The sequence below is a fragment of the Bos javanicus genome, chromosome 1 (assembly GCF_032452875.1).
Source record: "Bos javanicus breed banteng chromosome 1, ARS-OSU_banteng_1.0, whole genome shotgun sequence".
Classification (NCBI taxonomy): domain Eukaryota; kingdom Metazoa; phylum Chordata; class Mammalia; order Artiodactyla; family Bovidae; genus Bos; species Bos javanicus.
In genome coordinates, this window is record NC_083868.1 from 74,263,694 (window position 1) to 74,289,215 (window position 25,522).

At 40.7% G+C, this 25,522-nt stretch overlaps 1 protein-coding gene across 1 annotated transcript in view; it reads left to right on the plus strand.

Annotated features, from left to right (window-relative positions):
• The first annotated feature begins 14,240 nt into the window (after window positions 1-14,240).
• The window catches only part of ATP13A5 (ATPase 13A5), a 116,514-nt gene continuing 105,232 nt past the window's right edge, over window positions 14,241-25,522 (plus strand). The window contains exon 1 of the mRNA XM_061412700.1: window positions 14,241-14,420. Within this exon, the coding sequence (XP_061268684.1) occupies window positions 14,358-14,420 (63 nt within the window). The 5' untranslated portion in view covers window positions 14,241-14,357. The remainder of the gene's footprint in view (window positions 14,421-25,522) is intronic.

The following is a 25,522-nucleotide window of genomic DNA, read 5'->3' on the forward strand; positions in this document are numbered from 1 at the left end:
TTTCTGCCATCTCCCGCTGTGTTGATATATTTTGTGGCATATTTCCTTTGAAAATACTATGTCACTGCTATATTCTCGACTCTATGTTAAAAAGCAGTTCCTGGTGGGGGGAAAGCCTGTTGACAGACTTCTTTCCCTTTGAGATGAGCTAATTTGTCCCTGCTCTTTGTTAGAGTACTAAGTACTCCATTCTTGACAAAACAATCACCTGCTGGCTAAGTTCAGTGGGAAAGCATGGCCACTAACCAAAAGCAAAAATGTAGAATGGTGTTTAATACCTTGTATTCTTGAAGTTAGTTTGAAAATATATGTAAAACTTTTATTCCTTAAGGTATCCAATCTAATCCATCCTTTAGATGAGGAAGAAAAAGAATAACTGATACTGGACCATGCCCTGGTCTGAATATACTCATCTCTCCAACCAGGTTAAATCGTCTAGAATTGATTAATAAGAAATCAATTTGCTTTAGGACATGAATTTAGAAGGTTTCATGCAAAGATGCGCACAATAAAGGACAGGAATGGTATGGACCTAACAGAAGAAGACGATGTTAAGAAGAGGTGGCAAGAATACACAGAAGAACTGCACAAAAAAGATCTTCATGACCCAGATAATCACGATGGTGTGATCACTCATCTAGAGCCAGACATCCTGGAATGTGAAGTCAGGTGGGCCTTAGAAAGCATCACTACGAACAAAGCTAGTGGAGGTGATGGAATTCGAGTTGAGCTATTTCAAATCCTGAAAGATGATGCTGTGAAAGTGATGAACTCAATATGCCAGCAAATTTGGAAAACTCAGCAGTGGCAACAGGACTGGAAAAGGTCCGTTTTCATTCCAATCCCAAAGAAAGGCAATGCCAAAGAATGCTCAAACTACCGCACAATTACACTCATCTCACATGCTAGTAAAGTAATGCTCAAAATTCTCCAAGCCAGGCTTCAGCAATACCTGAACCGTGAACTTCCTGATGTTCAAGCTGGTTTTAGAAAAGGCAGAGGAACCAGAGATCAAATTGCCAACATCTGCTGGATCATGGAAAAAGCAAGAGAGTTTCAGAAAAACATCTATTTCTGCTTTATTGACTATGCCAAAGCCTTTGACTGTGTGGACCACAATAAACTGTGGAAAATTCTGAAAGAGATGGGAATACCAGACCACCTGACCTGCCTCTTGAGAAATCTGTATTCAGGTCAGGAAGCAACAGTTAGAACTGGACATGGAACAACAGACTGGTTCCAAATAGGAAAAGGAGTATGTCAAGGCTGTATATTGTCACTCTGATTATTTAACTTATATGCAGAGTACATCATGAGAAACACTGGGCTGGAGGAAGCCCAAGCTGGAATCAAGATTGCCGGGAGAAATATCAATAACCTCAGATGTGCAGATGACACCACCCTTATGGCAGAAAGTGAAGAGGAACTCAAAAGCCTCTTGATGAAAGTCAAAGTGGAGAGTGAAAAAGTTGGCTTAAAGCTCAACATTCAGAAAACGAAGATCATGGCATTCGGTCCCATCACTTCATGGGAAATAGGTGGGCAAACAGTGGAAACAGTGTCAGACTTTATTTTTCTGGGCTCCAAAATCACTGCAGATGGTGACTGCAGCCATGAAATTAAAAGACGCCTACTCCTTGGAAGGAAAGTTATGACCAACCTAGAGAGCATATTCAAAAGCAGAGACGTTACTTTGCCAACAAAGGTCCATCTAGTCAAGGCTATGGTTTTTCCTGTGGTCATGTATGGATGTGAGAGTTGGACTGTGAAGAAGGCTGGGCGCCGAAGAATTGATGCTTTTGAACTGTGGTGTTGGAGAAGACTCTTGAGAGTCCCTTGGACTGCAAGGAGATCCAACCAGTCCATTCTGAAGGAGATCAGCCCTGGGATTTCTTTGGAAGAAATGATGCTAAAGCTGAAACTCCAGTACTTTGGCCACCTCATGCCAAGAGTTGACTCATTGGAAAAGATTCTGATGCTGGGAGGGATTGGGGGCAGGAGGAAAAGGGGACGACAGAGGTTGAGATGGCTGGATGGCATCACTGACTCGATGGATGTGAGTCTGAGTCAACTCCAGGAGTTTGTGATGGACAGGGAGGCCTGGGGTGCTGCAATTCATGAGGTCGCAAAGAGTCGGACACAACTGAGCGACTAAACTGAACTGATTCTTCTTAGGATAGATCCTGGGGCCCAGCTCACTTTAGAATGTCTATTTCTCATCTTTGTGACCATCCCATCTCATCCCAGCCCTTTTCTTTCTGGGGAAGCCTCTTATATTGACAAATTTTATTGAACCTCTGTTCTTTGAGCAGTGACAACATCAATTTTAGAAATGCCACTGTTCTTCTGGTCAGTATCTTTATTTGATCTCAATGGTCAATAACATTTTTAGCTGTGAGGGGAGCAGAGATATGAGTTTAGTGTTTTCCAAGGTATTGATATTGAAACCACAATTCTTGGATGGAACTTGAACCCAGGCACACCTCAGAGAGGGGATTGAACCCATGATTTCTGACTTAGGAGGGGACTTGAACCCGCTGTCTTTTAATTAAAACCATTCATCTAGTGTCAGGACTTACTGACGCTCAGGTTGCTTTGTCTTGGCCCAGAAAGAATTTAGCAAGAGGCAAAGTGATAGGTAAGAAGTGGATTTCATAGTATAGGATGCTTAAGAGAGATACGAGTGGGCAGGCAAGAGAGTGCTGCTCTGAGAACTGAGAACTACAGTTTCATAATCAAAGGAAAAATTGGGAGGAGGAGAAGATCACCTTTTTACTCATTCTTCAGTAGACTTTAAACTTCCATCCTCAGCTCCTCCTCCACACTGGGTGGGGGAGTTTTCTGTTCTACATGGTCAACCTGGGACGGTCATGGTTATTCAAATCAGTAGAAAGGTGGTAACATATGCTAAAACATGGCAAATCATCTTTAAGTTTCAGTGTAATGAAGATTTTCTACTTTTCAATGTCACCTTTCCCCTATATTTTTGTTTTTAGTGTGTTCAGAGAGCATGTTCTAGAAATCATTAATTTACTGACCTCAACCAGCAGGATACAGGCGTCATTGACTTGTTCTATAGTTTTGTTGTTAGTTTCATTGTTAAGCAAGCCTGCTTAGTTTTGTTGCTAAGCAAATCCGTTTTCTTGAATGATCATTAACTTATAGGGGTCTTCCATACTTCTCTCTACTTATGATCCCCTAGTGAGATTATTTAATCAACTACCCTGTCTCTTTATTCTGTCTCTATCAATCTGACAACACTGGGATATCTTTTTGGCCACTAGTCAGACACTGGTAGGTGACTTAACCTGACAAACGCAGTTAACAGTTGACAATCATTCTCACTGACATTTCCAGTACTCAGCTGACAAGCCATGCACCTGGCAGTTTTTGTAGATTTGTTCTTGCGGCCAGTCATCTGGAAAGTCCTCCAGAATATGAAATTAAACAGACATTCTTGTCCTATCCTGCTACTAAACACACAGAGGGCTGGGACAATGTGGCTTAAGCTTAGCCAGGCCTAACATCCTTGACAAGAGTCAATACATTTCCAGAAGCATAAAATGAGCTATTGAATTCTCCTGGAACAATCTTAATACCTTAGGCAGAAAGAATGGTTAGACCAAACTCAGAGAAGTTGAATGGAAATTTTTAAATTAGGGAGAAAAGAGGCTTTGAAGTAAGGTACTGGGTAAGAGCCAGGTGGAAGAAAACAAAGATGAAATCCGCTTATCAGTAAGTAATTCCCCATCTCTCCCCAAAAGAAATGAGTTCCTTGATAGATCCAGAATGGGGGTTACAAATATTAGGAACCTACCTTAGCTCTTTTCTGGAGTTGAACTCCCCAGAAACAGACACTAAGCCATGGATTCATATGCAAATATTTTATTAAGGAAGTATTCCTAGGAGAAACTGATGAGGGAGAAGATAACACAAAGGAGAATGTTATTTTTGGCAAAGTCTTAACCTTAACCCGATGATACCAGGCAGCTTTAGAATGTAAACTTCACCTCTGTGTGCCAACTCTTGGCGAAGAAGAAGCGCTTCAGGCTTCAGCCTTAGTCATTGATCAGGGCTGTTTGGGCCAGGTGGGCATGTGGAATAAACTCCAGGTACTTTTGTTTCTTTGCTAGGGCAGGCTAAAGGGTTCAAGGGCAATCCTCTGCATAGAGTTGCAGGTACCTCAGAAGAAAACACATAAATGCATTGAAGAACATTCAAGGGGATTTAGACAGACCACAGATATCGTCTATAGTTCTATTTTCCACTCTGCCATTGAGCATCCTAAAGGGAAAACTCTGTAAGCATCCACCTAATTTTAAAAATGCAATAGTATAAAGCAGTTTCTCCAAGCAAGAAAAGAGTGATTTATTCATCTACAGTATTTATTGAACAGTTGCCATTTCTTCCACTCTCTGAGCTAAGTGCTTGGATTTGAAGATGAATGATTCTTTCCCTTGAGAGTGTTAAGAGCCATTATTGACTTATGTATAAAATGCTATGGGAATAGTGTCCAAATCAAAGTCAGTGGACTCGAGGGCAGTTAAGGCCACCAAACCTGGGACATACAAAGCATTAGGAAAATACTAGAGTGTAATAGAGTAAATAATATACTAGAGTAAATAAATGATAGAGTAAATAGAGTAAATATTATATAATAGACTGAAGAGACAACATTTAAAAAATCTCAAACAAGAGCAATTAAATACAAATTTAATGCTTCAGTGACCTACACAAAATCACTGTGCCTAAACTGCATAAAGTAAGTTTTACAATAAAGAAGAAGTAGAGCCTTGCATTAGATACAGATTCTCATACTTGACTCCCACGAGGGCCATGGAAGAACTAGGTCAGCTACCTAACTTGTGTCTCTGCCCTTACAAAGGGCTGATGGAGGGGCAGTAATACCTAAAATAGGAGCAGAAATGAGATCCCCAGAGAAAAGCCATTAACAGATGAGGAGGAGCCTTTTTCCAGTTGACCAGGTCACAGCAGTAAGTGATCAAAGTGGAATATTTCTTTCCCTTCTGATTCAAATGCTCTAATCAGAAGTCCCTGGGCTGCCTTGTTCTACTACAAGTTCAGATATTCCAACAATCAATCATTTTCAAAAGTCACAACCTCTGTCAATAGATTCTGAACTACCTAGTTTCTATAGGAGGAAGATACCTCAAACACTCCAGCTAAGCAATGGATGGTTTATGCGTCCAATGACAAGCTAAACTTGATCCTGTCCATGAGAGATGAGTTTGTCAACACTCCCTGGGACATGGGTTCTAAGAGAAACTGGAGGGAAGTGGAGAATATGGAAGATTTTGATTCTGGAGCATGGCTCCAGTAAACTGAGCTCAAGGACAAGATTCCAGTCTCAGTCATCACTAGATTTTCATCTGAGGGCCTAGAACAGTGCTTTGTTTATGGCAGCTTTTTATACGTGTGGGCAGAATTGAATTGAGAAGAGCTTAGGAGGTTGATGAGCTACAATTACAACTCCAAAGGCTGCTTTTTGCCAACCATGTAAATCCAACTTATTGCCTAGAGAGTTCGGATTTCCATCCTTTGGCTTAATTTGTGCGCTTAGTTGTTCAGTCATGTCTGAGTCTTTGTGACCCCATGGACTGTAGCCCACTAGGCTCCTCTGTCTTTGGAATTTCCCAAGCAAGAATACTGGAGTGTGTTGCCATTTCCTCCTCCAAGGGATCTTCCAGACTCATGTCTCCTGCATTGGCAGGCAGATTCATTACCACTGTACCACCTGGGAAGCTCAGGAATATTGAAGTGGGTATCCTATCCCTTCTCCAGCTACTTATCCAGTTTTTACTTCCTCAGTTTTTCTTCAAAAAGAATAAAACAGAGTGCACAATGCAAACTGAAATACTGTGTTTGGTAAGTGCAAATTTTGAATTATATTTGAAATATTTATCTAATTTGAATATCCTTAAACTCAAATTTATTTTTCTTTTCAATTTTCAATTGTACATTATAAAACTAAAGACTGGGTCAAGAAGATAAAATTTTATATCACATGGAACAGTTTGATAATTGCCCAAATTTTACCTTTCACAGCAGTTTTGGTTTTATTAAAATTCATGTATTAGTTACCACAATATCACTATTAATTACAATGCATGAATTTTTCTTTTGTAAAAATACATTAATAAAATTTTAAAACATTATCTCTCCTCATGCACAGTAATATTTATTTATTTATTTATTTTAAAAACACTTTACTGGTGTAATTACATATACAAAATTCAATAAAAATATTATGTTGGCCTCTATGTTTATTTTCTGTTTGTTGTTCTCACAAATTGAAAATCATTTGTCACATAGAGGAGGAAGCAAAAAGAATGAACTACTCAACAAGGACAAATACGTTATAGCATCACTTATATGTGCAATCTAAAAAATACAACAAACTTGTGAATAAGACGAAAAAAAAAACGCTCACAGATATAGAGAACAAACTAGTGGTTGTCAGTGGGGACAGGGAAGGGGAAGGGGCAACTTAGGTGAGTCGGAGGTACAAACTATTAGGTATAGAACAAGCTACAAGGATGTATTGTATAATACAGGGATTAGACTCAATATGTTATAATGACTACAAATGGAGTATAACATTTAAAAATTGTGAATCACTACATTGTATACCTGTAACATATAATATTGTACAGCAACTATACTTCAAATAAAATAAAATAAAAAATAAAAACTGTCTGCTGTAGGTGTGAAATACACCAGCCCCCCAGTACTGCATCTCTACCTCCAGTCCTGAGGTCCTGTCCCTTGTAGACACAGGTCTGGGCGTACTGACTTCCTTCCTGGCACCCAGCTTAAGCACTTGGACACTTGCTATTCCCTTTACCCAGAGCTCTCTTGGCCCAGATAGCCATACGCCTTCAGTTCAGTTCAGTTCAGTTGCTCAGTCGTGTCCAGCTCTTTGTGATCCCATGGACTGTAGCATGCCAGGCTTCCCTGTCTATCACCAACTCCTGGAGCTTACTCAAACTCATGTCCTTTGAGTCAGTGATGCCATCCAACCATCTCATCCTCTGCCATCCCCTTCTCCTCTTGCCTTCAATCTTTCCCAGCATCAGGGTTTTCCAAAAGAGTCAGTTCTTCATATCAGGTGGCCAGAGTATTGGAGTTTCAGCTTCAGCATCAGTCCTTCCAATGAATATTCAGGACTGATTTTCTTTAGGATGATCTGCTTGGATCTCCTTGCAGTCCAAGGGACTTGCAAGAAGTCTTCTCCAACACCACTGTTCAAAAGCATCAATTCTTTGGCTCTCATCTTTCTTTCTTTTTTTTTATAGTCCAACTCTCACATCCATACATGACTACTGGAAAAACCATAGCTTTGACTAGATGGACCTTTGTTGGTAAAGTAATGTCTCTGCTTTTGAATATGCTGTCTACGTTGGTCATAACTTTCCTTCCAAGGAGTACGCGTCTTTTAATTTCGTGGTTGCAGTCATCATCCACAGTGACTTTGGAGCCCCCCAAAATAAAGTTTCTCACTGTTTCCCCATCTATTTGCCATGAAGTGATGGGACCAGACGCCATGATCTTAGTTTTCTGAATGTTGAGTTTTAAGCTGACATTTTCACTCTCCTCTTTCACTTTCATCAAGAGGCTCTTTAGTTCCTCTTCACTTTCTGTCATAAGAGTGGTGTCACCTGCATATCTGAGGTTATTGATATTTCTGCCAGCAATCTTGATTCCAGCTTGTGCTTCATTCAGCCCAGCATTTCTCATGCATATAAGTTAAATAAGCAGGATGACAACATACTGGCTTGAGGTACTCCTTTCCCAATTTGAAGCCAGTCAGTTGTTCCATCTCCAGTTCTAACTGTTGCTTCTTGTTCTGTATACAGATTTCTCAGGAGGCAGGTCAGGTGGTCTGGTATTCCCATCTCTTTAAGAATTTTCCACAGTTTGTGGATATCCACACAGTCAAAGTCTTTGGCATAGTCAATAAAGCAGAAGTAGGTATTTTTCTGGAACTCTCTTGCCATTTTGATGATTCAATGGATGTTGGCAATTTGATCTTGGTTCCTCTGCCTTTTCTAAATCCAGGTTGAACATCTGGAAATTTACAGTTCATGTACTATTGAGGCCTGGCTTGGAGAATTTTGAGCATTACTTAGTGTGTGAGTTGAGTGCAATTATATGGTAATTTGAACATTCTTTGGCATTACCTTTCTTTGGGATTGGAATGAAAACAGACCTTTTCCAATCCTGTGACCACTGCTGAGTTTTCCAAATTTGCTGGCATATTAAGTGCAAGACTTTTATAGCATCATCTTTTAGGATTTTAAATAGCGCAAGTGGAATTCCATCACCTCCACTAGCTTCGTTTGCAGTGATGCTTCCTAAGGCCCACTTGATTTCACATTCCAGGATGTCAGGCTCTAGTTGAGTGATCACATCATTGTGGTTATCTGGGTCATGAAGATCTTTTTTGTACAGTTCTTCTGTGTATTCTTGCCACCTCTTCTTAATATCTTCTGCTTCTGTTAGGTCCATACCATTTCTGTCCTTGTCACCTTGTCAGTATATCTTCCCTGCCCGATTTTTATTTAAAATACAACTCCACGTCTCTTTCTGTTTTCTGCCCCCTCACTCCAGACACCTCTGACATGCCTAGACCCATTTTACCCTTATTTCCCTCCACAGCCATGTCACTATTTCCCCAACTGTGAATTTTACCCATTTACTTGTGTTGTCAATCTTTTCCCACTGTATTGTCATCTCCATGGGCAGTGACTTTTGTCTGCTTTGACCCCTACTGTCCTTCCAACACCTTGAACCGGACCTTCTAGAAAGGAAGCTCCCAGTAAGTATTTGTTTAACCAATTCATGAAATATGAAATAAAGGGATTGGACCTGACAATGGGTAGGTAAATCTGATGTAAGTAAAATTTTATGCATGTGTATAGATAGGTGTATTATTCTTGGGAGGAGAAAAGTTCCCTAATTCTCAAAGTTCTCTGTAACCCCACCAAAGTGAATAAACTCCCAGACGAAAGATGTTTGTCATTCCTTTGCTTTCAAGGATTCTGAGCTTTTCCAGCCATTTCTCCATCTGTCCCTCTGGGTTATTTAATTTTTACCCCTAAAGCAGAGTCACATTTTTGACTCTTTCTTTACTGGACTGTGAACTCACTACGGACAGGATTGTTCTGCGTACTCAGTCATTTAGTCGTGTTTGACTCTTTGCGACCCCATAGACTGTAGCCCACCAGGCTCCTCTGTCTATTCCCAAGCAAGAATACTGGAGTGGGTTGCCATTTCCTCCTCCAAGGGATTGTCCAGACCCAGGGATCAAACCCATGTCTCCTGCATTGGCAGGCAGATTCTTTACCATTGACCCACCTGGGAAGCCCCAAAGACAGGATGAGAGTGATTCATTTCCACACCTCCTTCAGTCCTAACCCTGATCTGAGCGCTCAGAAGCTGTTTGCTAAATGAATGAACAGGATAGAGAGAAGCTGAGGGGTAAAAAGGGAAGGTCCCTGTTTACAGTTTGGATTCTTTTTTTGTCCTCAGATAAGATACAATTTTATTTCTACCCATCTAAGTTTTGACACAATCACCAAATTCTCTATTTGCTGATGATCTCTGAATAGAAATTTAAAGTAGAGAGTGGGAAAGACAAAGCATACCTTCACCATATTTGTGTTTCCTAAACCGAGCTCCCTCTACCCTGATTTGTTCTGTGGGAAAAGTGTGGGTTGTTTTGGTGAAGTGAAGGCTGAGGGTGGAAGGAGCAAGTTTTGGGCAGGTCTGCCTCTCAGCAGATTGAGTGCAGTTAGAGTGGATATTTGCCTACATTCTTGAATCCATATTTCAGAAAGAAGATTAGTAACGTACAGAAATTCAAGTATCTTCTTAACGTTGTGGTCATTACAGAGTGCTTATAAGGTCCCTCAAACAGATATTATGTTAATAAGATTAGAACTAGTAGTAAAACCCCTGAAAAATCTAGTTGTGTAATAGGGATGGAATGGAATTTTATCAGTATTGGATAAGATTCCTGTAGGTTGTTGAAGCCTGTTTTGTGGAGGAATCATAGGGTGTGGCGTGTCCTGTGATATAAGATAATATAATGAGAATAGGGCTTCTTACGTATGTTCCTCCTTAGTCTGCAATAACCCAGGCCGCCCTCACTTCTTGTGTTACAGTCATCTCTACATGGCTTTGTCACTTTTATCAGACTCTGAGTCTTCTGAGGAAAAGAATCTGATCTGATCCACCCCTTTATGCCTCACTGGGATCATCACAGGGTCTATGTGGAAATCTTAGCTCTGCAAAGACTGCAGGATAACCACCAAGTTCATATTTTCTTCTTCCTGGCACATAGGCAGACCACATACCCCAATCATCTTGCAGTTAGGTGTGGTCATCTGACCCAGTTCTAGCTAATCTTTTGGCACAAGTACAAAGTATTTCTTCTAGGACTAGTCCATAGACACCTTCATTAACTCTCCCCCGTCTTTCATACAATCATAGCAGCCTCAGACAGCTTGTGTTGAAGATGGTGGAGATGCAGGATGGAAGAACCCAGCTTCAGAATCATTGTTTGGAGGAGACTCCCCTCGATTACTCCACCAATGCCCTCCTATTATTATAGACTTAGACCCACACTTCTGCTGTGTTAAACCACTGAAAATTGTTACAGTTGTGGTCATTATAGCAGTCAGTTTACCTTAATTAAACAGTCTTGCCCATGTAGGTGTCCAATAATGTTTGTGTGATGGGATGCTTCAGAAAGGCTCCAGTGCAGTAGAGAAATCTAGATAAAACATCTAAATCCACACTAGTTTTCCCTCTAGGTCATGGGGAAGTGGGGACAAGGAATCTTGTCCCTGCCATGTAGGAGTGTGATGCATGGTTCTAATACGTTCCACTCTGCCTGTTGTTTCTTCATTTCTAGGCCTCATGGACTAGAGGTGGAGACATTTCCTCTGCCTTAATCCATGTAATCCCCCATGTCCTCCACCTCTCCAGAACCACGGCAGAGTTCTAGAGAAAATACAGCATTAAAAGAGGAAGTATTGTATTTCCTGGTTGAAATAAACTGGACTGGAACCAAGAGACCTGGCTCTGTGTCCTGCATCTGCCAGTACTTTGCTGTGCAGCTTTGAGCAAACAACTTCCATCTCTGCATTTCTGATTCATTTTCTGGAAATTGTATTTTGAGTTAAGGATTGTCCAGGGAGATACTCTCAGTCGTTTGCTTCTTCTGGCTTCACTCTGAACAAAAAGACCCTTTGAAGAGCTAAGACTTGGCTTTAAGGGTGTTAATCACTTCCTCAGGTCCTTGTGTGGAGTGAATATTTCACTCTTTTTTTCTTTTGTTTCCTCATTTGGCTCTTCCTTTCCTTCCTGTCTCTGGAGTGAGTGAGTGAGTGCTATGTTGATTCAGTCGTGTCTGACTGTGACCCCGTGGACTATATAGCACATCAGGCTCCCTTGTCCATGGAATTCTCCAGGCAAGAATACTGGAGTGGGTGGCCATGCCCTCTGCCAGGGGACCTTCCCAAATCAAACCCAAGTCTCCTGCAGCTCCTGCATTGCAGGTGGTGTCTCTGGAGGGCCCTACTTTACAGCATCTGATGCTTGCATCTTCTCATGAGTAGGAAGTTTGCCTCTTTGGTTCATCAGGATGACTGTGTTCTGCTTCCAGTCACAGGCAATCAGGAATCTGGCCTCTCCAGATGGAAAAGATTGGAAGAGTGTCAGCTTAAGTGGCAACCTCTACCTCCTGATCTCCGTGACTAAACAACCCCTAGGAGGTCCTCCCCCCATGACTGAGCCAACTTCCTTGCTATCCTCACCCCCACACTACTAGCCGCCACCCCCCACAAGGCTTTTCCTCTTGTGGGCCTTCAAGGAACTGGCTAAGCTACCGAGGTGTGACTGGCTCTCTCTTGCTTATGGGCATCTCTCAGCAGATCCTTTAAATTTTAATATCTGTTGCAAATCCTGCAGGAGGTAGGATTTAAACCAGGAGTGATTATTTTCTTACGGAGCATGTCCTCTGGTGGCTGAAGCAAGGGCTCAGTATTAATCGAACTTCATGATCAACCAGTTTAACTTGGTTTACAAGCGCTTCATGGCAGGCACATCTGTTTTCATTCCAAGCTCATTGCCCAATATTCTTCCTCATTCCCTTGGTTCTCAAGACTTACTTTGACATCTCTCGGTACCCCCAAATAAGCTATATTTTCTCACCTCTCTTGAACATTTTCACACATTTTATGCTTCTGTCCCTGGTCAAGAGTGTGCTCACCATCCACCACTATCCCCTATTCCTTCCACCTAGTTAGCATGTGCTCATATTTGAGATGTCAGATAGGTGTCACTTCCTTCAGGAAGCTGTTATTATCCCATTAAGCCTAAGTTTGATTCCCTTCCTATTTAAGAGGCTGTTTATTTGCCTATAGCAACTGCACCCCAGCACCACCCCTTGGGGTGGTGACTCTCCATTTCACCACTGACTCCCAAGAGTTCAGCACAGTGTCTGGAATATCTGTTGTTTAACTCATAATTAATGAGTAAAAGTCGAATGGAGCTGCTATGAGTGTTATATTTTGTATATTTGGGCTGTAACAGAAACCACAAACAGTGACTTTTTAGGAACATTTAATTATATGTTTAACAAGGTGTCTAGAGCTAGGTGGTCCCAGGGTAGCACTGTGGCTCAGTGGAATTGTAAGGATCTAAGCTCTTTTATCCTTTTCTCCACCATCATTAACTTGACTATTTTCATCTTCTTCATGATCTAAAGATGGCTGTCATGCATGGAGTATTGCATTCTCATGTGTCATCTTTAAAGGAAGGAAGAAAAAAGTTCTCTCTCTTTTGTCAATAGGACATTCTTTCCCAGAAGACTCCAGGTGTCTTTCCCGCTCAGATCTGGGTCTTGTGCCCACTCTAAGACATGCCATGACTCATACTTGGTGCTTTTACCTGAAATCATGCTGCCTAGAGTAGGACTATTTCTAGCAAAATATATGAGTAGATAACTGATCAGTAAGGAGTGAATGATGATTGTCCTTCAAGTCTTTCATTAGGTTTTACTAAAATGGTGGGCTTTTTTTTCTGAGTCTGAGCTCTACTTTAGATTGGTGTCACTTAAAATGCAACATTTGTGATGGCATGTTCTTTCAGTAGCCCCTCTGGCATGAAATGCTATATTTGTCTGTTTATTCTCATCAGCCACTTTTTTCCTGAGGCAGGAAACATATTGACCTCTCCTGAACTTCAACGTGGGTAATGGTGCCCCCTCAAGGCAATCAACAAGTATCATCCTCCAGTAGTGAATACTAGAAAATTTTCTTCCATGGCCAAAGCTGCAAGCATTTTGTTCAGTTATTGCATCCTGATATTATTGCACCAGGACTAGATGGAACAAAAAGGCAATAAGATGATAAAAATTTTTATTGTGAGCAAATTAACCAATTCCTGAATAGATCACAATGAACCTAAGTTTTTGTTAAAATATAAAATTCAGGGGTGATTATACAGTTGTTGAAATCTAGATGACATTCCCAATATTTAGCCTTTCTGGATCCATCTACTTTTTTTAATCTGAAAACTTTTTAAACTAAAAAGTGAAAGTGAAAGGAATATGTTTTATTATTACACTTTACTTTTAGAAAGCTCGTTTCTTCTTGGTTAGTGTGACTATGATGGTCTCTTACGGAGTGTGACGCATGTATAGCTGGACTTCCATCAACATTATCTTAAATCTCGATGTCAACTCTGGCCTTCCTGTTGACATGTTATATAATACTTCAGATTTTAAGTAATTTGTCCAGAGTCAACAGCAGAGCAGGTATTAGAATTCAGATTTTCCCGATTCCCAAATGATCCCTACATTCCCTGTCAGAAACCAAAACCCGTTTCTTCAATTTTCATGGTCACAATACGCTCATTACTTTCCCAAAGTCCATAAGGTTTTCAGTCACCTGTCACTGGTTAATCCTTCTGTCTCAGGTTTTTGGCAAAGTGACCATTCACATTCATTGGCTGAGATATTTACAGACAGCACATGAAATGGTTTATCTTCCTAGTTCAACAGTTTAAGTCTGGAGGCACTTATATTTAGTTCAGCAAGTAAATACAAAGAATTTAAAAAAAAAAAAAAAAAAGGATAGATTAACAGACCAATCCTGTGGCTGAGGAAAGTATTTCCTCTCCTTTGTTAGTCTAATAGGTAAGGCGTGTGCTAAGAGATTTTAAAAGCAGCTGAGAACAGCAATGACAATTGGTGATTGTTCTGGATTCGCTGAAGCCCTGGTGGTTTTGACATTTCCCCAGGGAATTAGTTTGGCGGTCCTGTTCAGATGGAGGAGGAGAGAGAAAAGGACCATCAGGCTTTGCTCAACCCAGGAGAGGAGAATGAAATGGTGAGTCTGTCCTTCTTTTTATTATAGTTTCTCAAAAGTGTCTGAGCCTGTAGGCTACTTGGGGTGGTGCTGACTTGAAGTCTGATAAGGCTCCTGGAGATCCACGAGGCACACTTTTACAGCAGGGGAGAGAAAGTTGTGTCTTCTAGATGATGACCACGTGTCTTTTAGCTCTTGCCATCCTGATGTGCTTTGATTGGACCCGTGAAGTTCCCTCCTCACAGGGTACTCATGGAGGCGTTCCTACTTATCATCTGGCACTCTGTATAATTAGACAAATGCAGGCAAAAAAATGAAACTCTTTTTAAAATTTTTCATTTATTTTTAGTGCTCTGGGCTGAAATCATGCCTTATAAGAGCCAATTGAGAGATTTTAAGCACCAAGTCCTAAAGAAGGACTAGAGTGTAGCCATATTAAAAAAATCAAACAAACAAAAACAAACAAAAAACAGTTCTCACTTCTTTGATTCTTTTTCCCCACTGCCCCTTCCACCAAACACATATAAATCTTGAAAAGTAATTATGAAAAGCTCGAGAACGCCTACAATATCTCTTTAGTACTGAAGACTTTACATTTATGATTTTATTTGATCCTCAGAACTCATGGAAGGAATTAATCCTATTTCATAAACAAGAAACGTGAGACTTGGGAGGTAAGCAACTTGCCCAAGGTCAGCCTAGGAGGCCAGTCCACTCCTCCCCACTCCACACCCTGTGCTGTTTACACTCTAGCAAGGCAATGAGAAATGGAGATTAAGAAAAAGAGGGGATGGAATAGACAGGGTGCACTGAAGGGCAGAAAGGAACCCAGAGGATAGGGTTCATATATCCAAAGGGTATCAATTTTCTGCTTGGTTCTTCCGGTTCCCTATGAAATCTGTGGGAAATTCATATCCGCACTCTCCCCACTTACTGTGTTTGTGAACCTATGGAAAATAAATGATGTCATTTATACCTGCACTGGCCACATGTGGTTTTAGAGAAGTTGTTGCTGGTTAGTCTCTTAATCATGTCCAACTCTTTTGCAATCCCATGGACTTCAGCCTGCCAGGCTCCTCTGTCCGAGAGATTTCTCAGGCAAGAATACTGGAATGAGTTGCCATTTCTTGACCCAAGGATTGAACCCTTGTCTCCTGCATTGGCAAGCGAATTCTTTACCACTGAGCCACCAGGGAAACCGCTTTAGAGAAGTAGCTAATTCCAACTGAAAAGTGCTTTAGTGTGTTAATAAAACACACATAGGCTTTTGAAAGCTCACTAAAAACAAAGTGTAAAATATCTCATGAATAATTTTTATATTGGTTACACATTGAAGTAACAATGTTTTGGATAGGTTGGGTTAAATAAAATGTTATGAAAATTAATTTCACCTGCTTTTTTTTTGTTTTAACTTCTTCAATGTGGGGGCTGGGAAATTGAAATTACAAAAGTGGTTCACATCAGTGGCTTGCATTTTTCTGCCCCACAGATCTTTACAGTGGTATAGTGCTCTAAAATCCTCAGACTGAAGGGATGCAAAGAACTAAAACTTACTCACTTGTGTTCACTACTGAACAACTCTGTAGCGGGTCTGCTTGCTTTTTTTCAGCATGTCGATGAGCGTGCAAAAAAAAAAAATCTCTGTTTTCTCCTCATTGTTCTCTAACTCAGTGCTGTATTTTTAAAGTTTAGAGTCTAGTGTTTTATTTCTATTAACCACACAGGGGGCATGGGTATCAAAGGATTAAATAGCAGGAGTCACCAATTTCTTTGGTGAAGAAATTGGTGATCAAACAATTCTAGAGAAATCCACCAAAAAAAACCTCTGTTAGGAACTCCCACTAGGTTTACCTCATTGTCAGGGCATCTTGGGGAGGGGGAGAAGGAGCGGCTGTCGATCTCTCCTTCATAAATCTTACTCAAGAACTTAGGCAGAGAGCACAGATGCAAATCCAGGTGAGTCAGGAAACCTGGCTAGTAGGCAAGCTAGAGGGGTGACCTAGGCCCACAGCTGACGGGACGCTGCCACCTGCCTCCAGGCAATTGCCATTCTAGACGTCGCAGGCCCAGCGCTGTCAGGTCTTTTGAGTTTGAAAGAGAAGCCAGAAATCTGTATACTCATGTAAAATAGCCTTATGATAAACTCTGGGACTTTTTCTTTCTTAGATAATTAGTAGGCCAATTCAACCAGGGCCTGGTCTAATCCCAGCCTTCGCAACCTCTCAGCACTTGCTCTTCCTTTCCCAAAGTTTCCTGTGGCCCAGACTTGACTTCTTGCAGTCATCATTTCCAGTGAACAAGCGCTGTGATTATGTGAGAGGGTGTGAGGTGGAAACTACCTCCGTGGGTGGAGAGGGCCTGTGAGGTGATCCACGTGCAGTCTTGGGTCATTTTCCTGAACTCATCTCAGATACGAGGTGTGGCCGTAGTATCACAGTTGAACCTTGCCTTACTATCTCCTGTTCTCCAGCCCCTGCTCCTCCACATACTTCCTGTGTGGGTGCTGTACTGGGTGTTTTTTTTTTTTTGTTTTTTGGTTTTCTTTGTGCTGGGTGTTTGACAAACAATCTTTCATGTTACCCTCACAATAGCTCATGTGATAGGTACCGTCACTGTACAGGCCTTGACTGTCCTTCCCAATCTCCTGCCTCCCACTCCCTACCCCCACACCACCACCTGGCTCCAGTGGTCTCTTGTTTCTTCACTTTTTCCCCAAAAGCGTCTCCTTTCTTCTGCCCAAGTGTTTCATCAGCCTCTCCATTTGCAGTCAGCTTTTCTTGTCTCTTCTTGTGATCTTCTCAGGACCCTGCTGTTTCACTCAGCCCACAGCATCCTTCACAGCCACAGAACCTCACTGAGTCTGCAGTCTGTACAGTTCATGCCTAATGGATAGGGATTTGTTCTCAGGCAGACATGGGCTTAGATTCTGGTCCTGTTGGGTAAGTTATTTTAACCTCGCTGAGTTATTTGTTAAATGAGGCTAGTAATACCAACCATTTGGAATTGTGGTGAGGATAAAATGAGGTAAGACAGCCTTTCCAAAAATATCTTCTGTTGTACAATATTGTTAATAGTATTTATTATATAAAAACTCTCCTTTTTCTCCCTAGCAATTAAGTTTGAGAAGTACTTGGTGAAACAGGCTGGCCATTAACTTCAGGGCCTCTCAGAGCCTTTAGTATACTGTATCTCACTGTGAATCTACCCAAAGGGCATTAGAGTATGTTCTATTTCACACATGTGTATACATGGAATCCTTTCTTGGCAGGGAAGATTCCCTCATAACTACTGTTCCATGGAACCTCTGTAAGAAAGGCTGTTTTCAATGAATGACTGGTATCATTTTAGCATTATGATTATTCTCCTGGAAGAAAAAGTCATATTTCTCTTCAGCCAGGTGCATCAGGAGGCACAGGGGGTGCATAGCGGCCTCTGTTTTGGGGTCCTCTCGGGCCTCACTTGCTGCATTTACTTGGTGGAGACGAGACAGATTCTGCCCATGAGACAGAAGTGCTGCATGAGTCACACTGGTCGTCAAGCCCAACCATTCTCTCAGTGCTCCCCTCTGCACACATACCCACCACTTTAGTGTCAGAATCACAAACGGGAGCAGCCCAGAAGGCAAAATGGCTGCTTGGCATGGAGGACACAGGTTTGATAGGAGAGAACTTCCCTTTGTGGTAACTTTTTTCTGGAATACAGTGGAAGAGCCATGGACTTAAGCAGCAGATCTGAGTCAAGTGTCCACAGCTGACTGGATGGCTATGGACAACTTATGGGACCTTGTTAGTTGTCTGAGAATGACATCAATTACCCCTTCTGACTCACAAGGTTTGCAAGGATCATGTAGGAAACATGGAAAGTGCTATGAAAATATAAAGGGTAAATTTACATGCAAGGAGTCAGGGGTTGTCACATGGCTTTAAAAATTACAGAAATAATGTAATAGGTGAATGTGATGCTAAGGATATTTTCTCTTCCTCTGTTTAAACTTGGGGAATGATAATTGTTTGAAGTCTATCATTTCAAAAATAATATGTAAAGAGTTGGTAAGAAACATCAGAAATTTTGAACATCTAAATTATTTTAAACACTATCACATATTCCTAATATTCCATTAAAGGACAAACAAAATAAAACTCAGAGGACTAACTCTGAAAATTCAAAAGTGAGCCTTACTGTCTCTTTCTTATTTAGTCACCATTTATATTATAGATTGACAAGCTTATCTGATCTTCAACTGGCACCCCATTATGAGGGAGAAAGAATAATATAGATGACAGAATCAAGATTTTAAAAGTTCTCTGGGGACTTTCCTGGTGGTTCACTGGTTAAGAATCTGCCTTGTAATGCAGGGGACATATGGCAAAAAGGGATTTACAAATAATAAATGCTGGAGAAGGTGTAGAGAAAAGGAAACCCTCCTAAACAGTTGGTGGATATAAATTGGTGTTGCCATTGTGGAAAACAGTATGCAGGGTCCTCAAAAAATTAAAAATAAGGATACACAGCTAGAGACAAAACAAAAAAAGAGAGAAATAGTCACCACATGACCCAGCAATCCCATTCCTAGACATAGATCTAGAAAAGATAAAGACTGTAGTTTAAAAAAAATACATGCACCCCAATGTTCACAGCAGCACTAGTTACAGTCACCAAGATATGGAAACAACCCAAATGCCCATCAATAGACAACTGGTTTAAGAAGACAAAGTGTATATGTATATAATGAAATACTACTCAGCCATAAAAAAGAATGAAACATTGTCATTTGCATCAACATGGATGCACATAGAGAATATTATACTAAATGAAATGTCGGACAAAGACAAATATTATATAATATCACTTATGTGTAGAATCTAAAAAATAATAAAAATGAATTTATGTAAAAACTGAAATAGACCTAGAAAACAAAACAATGTTTTCCAAAGGGGAGAAGGAGGGAGGAATGGGCAAATTAGGAGTGCAGGATTAACAGGTATAAACTATATATAAAACAGATAAGCAACAAGGGTTTACTATATAACACAGGAAATTATATTCGGTATCCTACAATAACCTATAATGGAATAAAAAAAAAATAAATGAATCACTTTTTTGTACAACTGAAACTAATACAATCTTGTAAATCAACTATATTTTAATTAAAAAAGAGAGAGAAAGTATATGGATAAGCCTGACCTAATCAGGTGAGCCCAGAAAACAATCTGGACATTTCCTGAAGTCAGATTTAAAGCATAAGAGAGATATGAGCAAAGGAGGCTTTACTTTGCACTTTTGAAGATGGAAGGTTCAGAGTAGTAAGAAGCTCTGAGTAATCTGTAAGAACTGAGAACTGAGAGTAGCTTTTGGCTGACAACTGATCAGAGAATGGGGACCTTTGTTCTAAAGTTACAAGTAAGTGAATCCTACCAACAACTATGTGATCTTGAATGAAATCTTTGATCTCCAGAAGGTGCAGAGTCCAGACAATACCTTACTTTAGTCTATGAGACTCTGAGCAGAGGACCCAGCTAGCCAGACCTAACTCATGGACACTGTGAGACAGTAAATTTGTGTTGTGTTAAGCCATTGGTTATTCAGTGATAGAAAAATGAACATGCCATCACAGCTGTCCAACAAGTGAAGGTGCAACCCTGCCATGTAGTGAGTAGTCTGTCTTAAGCAGACAATGGATGTTCATCTGTGAAAGATGGTGTACAGCTATTTTTTTCCCAAGAGAGAAATTTGAACCAAATAATTACTGACATACTCCTCCTGTTTAGTGATGCTCTTACTCCACAAATAACTTTAAACAGAATGTGCCATGTTGCCCCATGTCTTTGACATGGGGCCAATTTTGGTTCTTAAAATTGCCCCTGGTAATCAGCCTATGCATTTCATTTCCTTTTGATGTATATTTAGTGCTCTCTCACCATAAGTCTCATTAAACAAAAATCCTTAGTTATACTTTTACTTCTGGCAGACCATGTGTTTCTTGCCGGGGTCCAACCCTGGCTGATCCAGGGTATTCGAAGCGGGGACGGCGTCGGTGAGGGTCAGGATACAAAAAATAGCTTCAATTAGATATTAATTAAAGATATAAAGAGCAATAGAATAAGGATAGCTCAGTAGGAAAATTCAGTGGAGAAAAGAGGCTGAGTGGCTTGGTTTACACAGGAGACCAATAAAACTTCAAGACAAGAAGTTTGCACCACTTATGTAGGCTGCAGGCGTCCTTCTGTTCTCCCGAAGGAGAGGAGACACTGAGGCCTCCCCGGTCGGATCTTAGAAGCCCAGGCATAATTAGTAAGCATGGTGGGTTCCACGCTCCAGATGGAGACTCAGCCAGAGTGAAAGAGAAAGAGACATGGGGAGACCAGTATTTCGAGAAACTGATCCCAATTCTTTATTTTCCAGAGTCTGTTTTTATACACTGAGATGTTATACAAAAGTCATGCGGGGACAGCAGTCCTGACTTTTATTAAAGTCAGGTGCTTCACACAAATGTATACAGAGGTCTTAGGGGTGTTACATCATCTTCTGGCCAGGGGGCCTGCTGACAATTTACGACCCTCTCCTTGTGACAGTGGTCAGAACACTTTTTTCTCCAAGGGTGATTATTCTTAAAACAGACGCCACCCAAATAAAGTTACATTCCTATAGGGTGAGGGTGTAGTGGGTTTTAGTTAAGGAAAGAATTTACTTAGCCTAAGGTCTAACGCGATTAATATCAAAGGTTAATAGTTATTTCTTCTATATATTCATTAATATGTGTAAGGGCAGGGGATATGGAGACTTAGCAACAAACATTGGCTCAACAAATGAAAAACCCTTCACCAATATAATTTCTAATCAGCCCATTATACTTATACTAATAGTTTTCTAACTTTTCTAAGGAACCTGTTTTTAGAAGGTTTAAAGCATCTCGTGCCTCTCATGGTTGGGAGGCTGTGAGCAATCACATGTGGCCGGACAAGCCTGTCAGGCAGGCTAGAGAACCTTCAGAGGAGTTTGTAGGTTAAAACACTCTTATCACGCCCAGGAATTATTATTAACTGGAGCTCTAAGTTAACTCCTTCTCCGAAAGAGGTGGTGGGGGACAGCCCCCCGTAAAGTTAGAGGTGTAGGTGAGAGCACAAAGTAGTAAAGTAGGCAGGCTCTGGTTAATGGGGGTAGATGCTCGAGGATTTCCAGGGGGACTCCTGAGGCTCGATCCCGCCTTTGTGTACTTCGAGCCTCCTTCCTCATGACCTTTGCCATGGGCAGAGTACCTCACTCTGGCCCCCAACAGTTTCTTTTTTATTTTTCTAGTTTGTCAACAGGTCTACATTTCATTTTATTTTATTTTGTTGGGGAGAATTGGCAAAGAATTTTATTTTTGATTATTTATTTATTTATTGAAGTATAGTTGATTACAATATTGTGTTAGTTTCAGGTGTACAGCAAAGTAATTCAGTATATATATATATATATATATATGTATACACACATGTATATATAAACACATATATACATATATCCTTTTTCAGTTCTTTCCCCTTGTAATTATTACAAAATATTGAGTATATTTGCCATTTGCTCTAAAGTATTCTTGCCACCTCTTCTTAATATCTTTTGCTTCTGTTAGGTCCATACCATTTTGGTCCTTTATTGTACCCATCTTTGCATGAAATGTTCCCTTGGTATCTCTAATTTTCTTGAAGAGATCTCTAGTCTTTCCCATTCTATTGTTTTCCTCTAATTCTTTGCATTGATCAGTGAGGAAGGCTTTCTTATCTATCTTTGCTATTCTTTGGAACTCTGCATTCAAATGGATATATTTTTCCTTTTCTCCTTTGCCTTTCACTTCTCTTCTTTTCACATCTATTTGTAAGGCCTCCTCAGACAACTATTTTGCCTTTTTGCAGTTCTTTTTCTTGGGGATTGTCTTGATCCCTGCCTCTTGTACCATGTCATGAACCTCCATCCATCATTCTTCAGATACTCTATCAGATCTAATCCCTTAAACTATTTCTTACTTCCACTGTATAATCGTAAGGGATTTGATTTAGGTTATACCTGAATGATCTAATAGAAGAAGAAGATATTAAGAAGAGGTGGTAAGAATATACAGAAAACTATACAAAAAAGATATTCATGACCCAGATAATCATGATGGTGTGATCACTCACGTAGAGCCAGACATCCTGGAATGAGAAGTCAAGTGGGCCTTAGGAAGCATCACTACAAACAAAGCTAGTGGGGGTGATGGAAATCCAGTTGAGCTATTTCAGATTCTAAAAGATGATGCTGTGGAAGTGCTGTACTCAATATGTCAGCAAATTTGGAAAACTCAGCAGTGGCCACAGGACTGGAAAAGGTCAGTTTTCACTCCAATCCCAAAGAAAGGTAATGCCAAAGAATGTTCAAACTACTGTGTAATTGCACTCATCTCACACACTATCTAAGTAATGCTCAAAATTCTCCAAACCAGGCTTCAACAGTACATGAAATGTGAACTTCCAGTTGTTTAAAGTGGATTTAGAAAAGGCAGAGGAACCAGAGATCAATTTGCCAATATCTGTTGGATCACCGAAAAAGCAAGAGAGTTCCAGAAAAATGTCTACTGCTGCTTTATTGACTATGCCAAAGCCTTTGACACTGTGGATCACCACAAACTGTGGAAAATTCTTAAAGAGATCGGAATACCAGAACACCTGGCCTGCCTCTTGAGAAACCTGTATGCAGGTCAGGAAGCAACAATTAGAACTGGACATGAAACAACAGATTGGCTCCAAATAGAGAAAGGAGTAGGTCAAGGCTGTATATTGTCCCCCTGCTTATTTAATTTATATGCAGAGTACATCATGAGAAACACTGGTCTGAATGAAGCACAAGCTGGAATCAAGATTGTCGGGAGAAATATTAATAACCCTAGATATGCAAATGACACCACACTTCTGGCAGAAAATTAGGAAGACCTAGATAGCATATTGAAAAGCAGAGACATTACTTTGCCAACAAAGGTCTGTCTGGTCAAGGCTGTTTTTCCAGTAGTCATGTATGGATACGAGAGTTGGACTGTGAAGAAGGCTGAGTGCCGAAGAATTGATGCTTTTGAACTGTGGTGTTGGAGAAGACTCTTGATAGTCCCTTGGACTGCAAGGAGATCCAACCAGTTCATTCTAGAGGAGATCACCCCTGGGTGTTCTTTGGAAGGAATGATGCTAAAGCTGAAACTCCAGTACTTTGGCCACCTCATGCCAAGAGTTGACTCATTGGAAAAGACTCTGATGCTGGGAGGGCTTGGGAGCAGGAGGAGAAGGGGACGACAGAGGATGAGATGGCTGGATGGCATCACTGATTCAATGGACCTGAGTTTGAGTGAACTCCGGGAGATGGTGATGGACAGGGAGGCCTGGTGTGCTGCGATTCATGGGGTCGCAAAGAGTCGGACACAACTGAGCAACTGAATTGAACTGAACTGACCTGAAAGAGCCTCTTGATGAAAGTGAAAGAGGAGAGTGAGAATGTCAGCTTAAAACTCAACTTTCAGAAAACTAAGATCATGGCATCTAGTCCCATCACTTCATGGCAAATAGATGGGGAAACAGTGGAAACAGTGACAGACTTAATTTTGGAGGGCTCCAAAATCACTGCAGATGGTGATTGCAGCCATGAAATTAAAAGACGCTTACTCCTTGGAAGGAAAGTTATGACCAACCTATACAGCATATTGAAAAGCAGAGACATTACTTTATCAACAAAGGTCAGTCTAGTTAAGACTATGGTTTTTCCAGTGGTCATGTATGGATGTGAGAGTTGGACTATAAAGAAGGCTAAGTGCTGAAGAATCGGTGCTTTTGAACTATGGAGAAGACACTTGAGAGTCCCTTGGATTGCAAGGAGATCCAACCAGTCCATCCTAAAGGAAATCAGTCCTGAATATTCATTAGAAGGACTGATGTTGAAGCTGAAACTCCAATACTTTGGCCACCTGATGCAAAGAACTGACTCATTTGAAAAGACTCTGATGCTGGGAAAGATTGAAGGCGGGAGGAGAAGGGGACGACAGAGGATGAGATGGCTGGATGGCATCACCAACTCAGTGGACATGAGTTTGAGTAAACTTTGGGATTTGATGATGGACATGGTGGCCTGGCATGCTGCAGTCCATGGGGTCACAAAGGGTCAGACACTGGTGAGCGACTGAACTGAACTAATATAGTAGGCCCTTGTAGGTTATCTATTTATATATAGTAGTGCTGCTGCTAAGTCGCTTCAGTCGTGTCCGACTCTGTGTGACACCATAGACGGCAGCCCACCAGGCTCCCCCATCCCTGGGATTCTCCAGGCAAGAACACTGGAGTGGGTTGCCATTTCCTTCTCCAGTGCATGAAAGTGAAGGTGAAGTTGCTCAGTCATGTCCGACTCCTAGTGACCCCATGGACTGCAGCCTACCAGGCTCCTCCATCCATGGGATTTTTCAGGCAAGAGTACTGGAGTGGGTTGCCATTGCCTTCTCCCATATATAGTAGTATATGTATGTAAATCCCAAACTCCTAATTTATCCCTTCCCCATAAAACTCAGTTTCTCTGATCTATAAATAATAACTTACAAATATTATTATTAATAATAATACCTATTTTAATACAAAATAATATGTATTTCATAGGATTGTTGTGAAGATTAAATGACACTTAAATAAATGCCTAGAAAGGTTAGTTCTTATTGCCAAATGTGGACAAAAGTGAAAGTACTCATGACATTTTATCCTTACCCAAAGGGTACTCCATGGCATGAATGCAGGACAAAACATAGAAAGCTATAATTAACAATGCTTGGTGGCTAGTGATAACTAACACAAATTACTACATGTGATCACACCAAACCAGTAATACCAGGATGAGGAACAATGGCCACACTAACATGATTCATTACCTACAGACAATATTATCCTAACATTAAAGAAAAGAACTTTGAAACATGGCAGAGTTAGAGATAAGAGAGCAGTTTTAAGAATATCCTCCCATTTAACACATAAAAGAACACAATTTGGCATGTCCAGATAAAGACAACAAAGGGTAGACTGTGAATAATGAATAGAAACCTGGAGCTGTGATTGTTGTTTTAAAAAAAGAAGATAAAACATGATGAA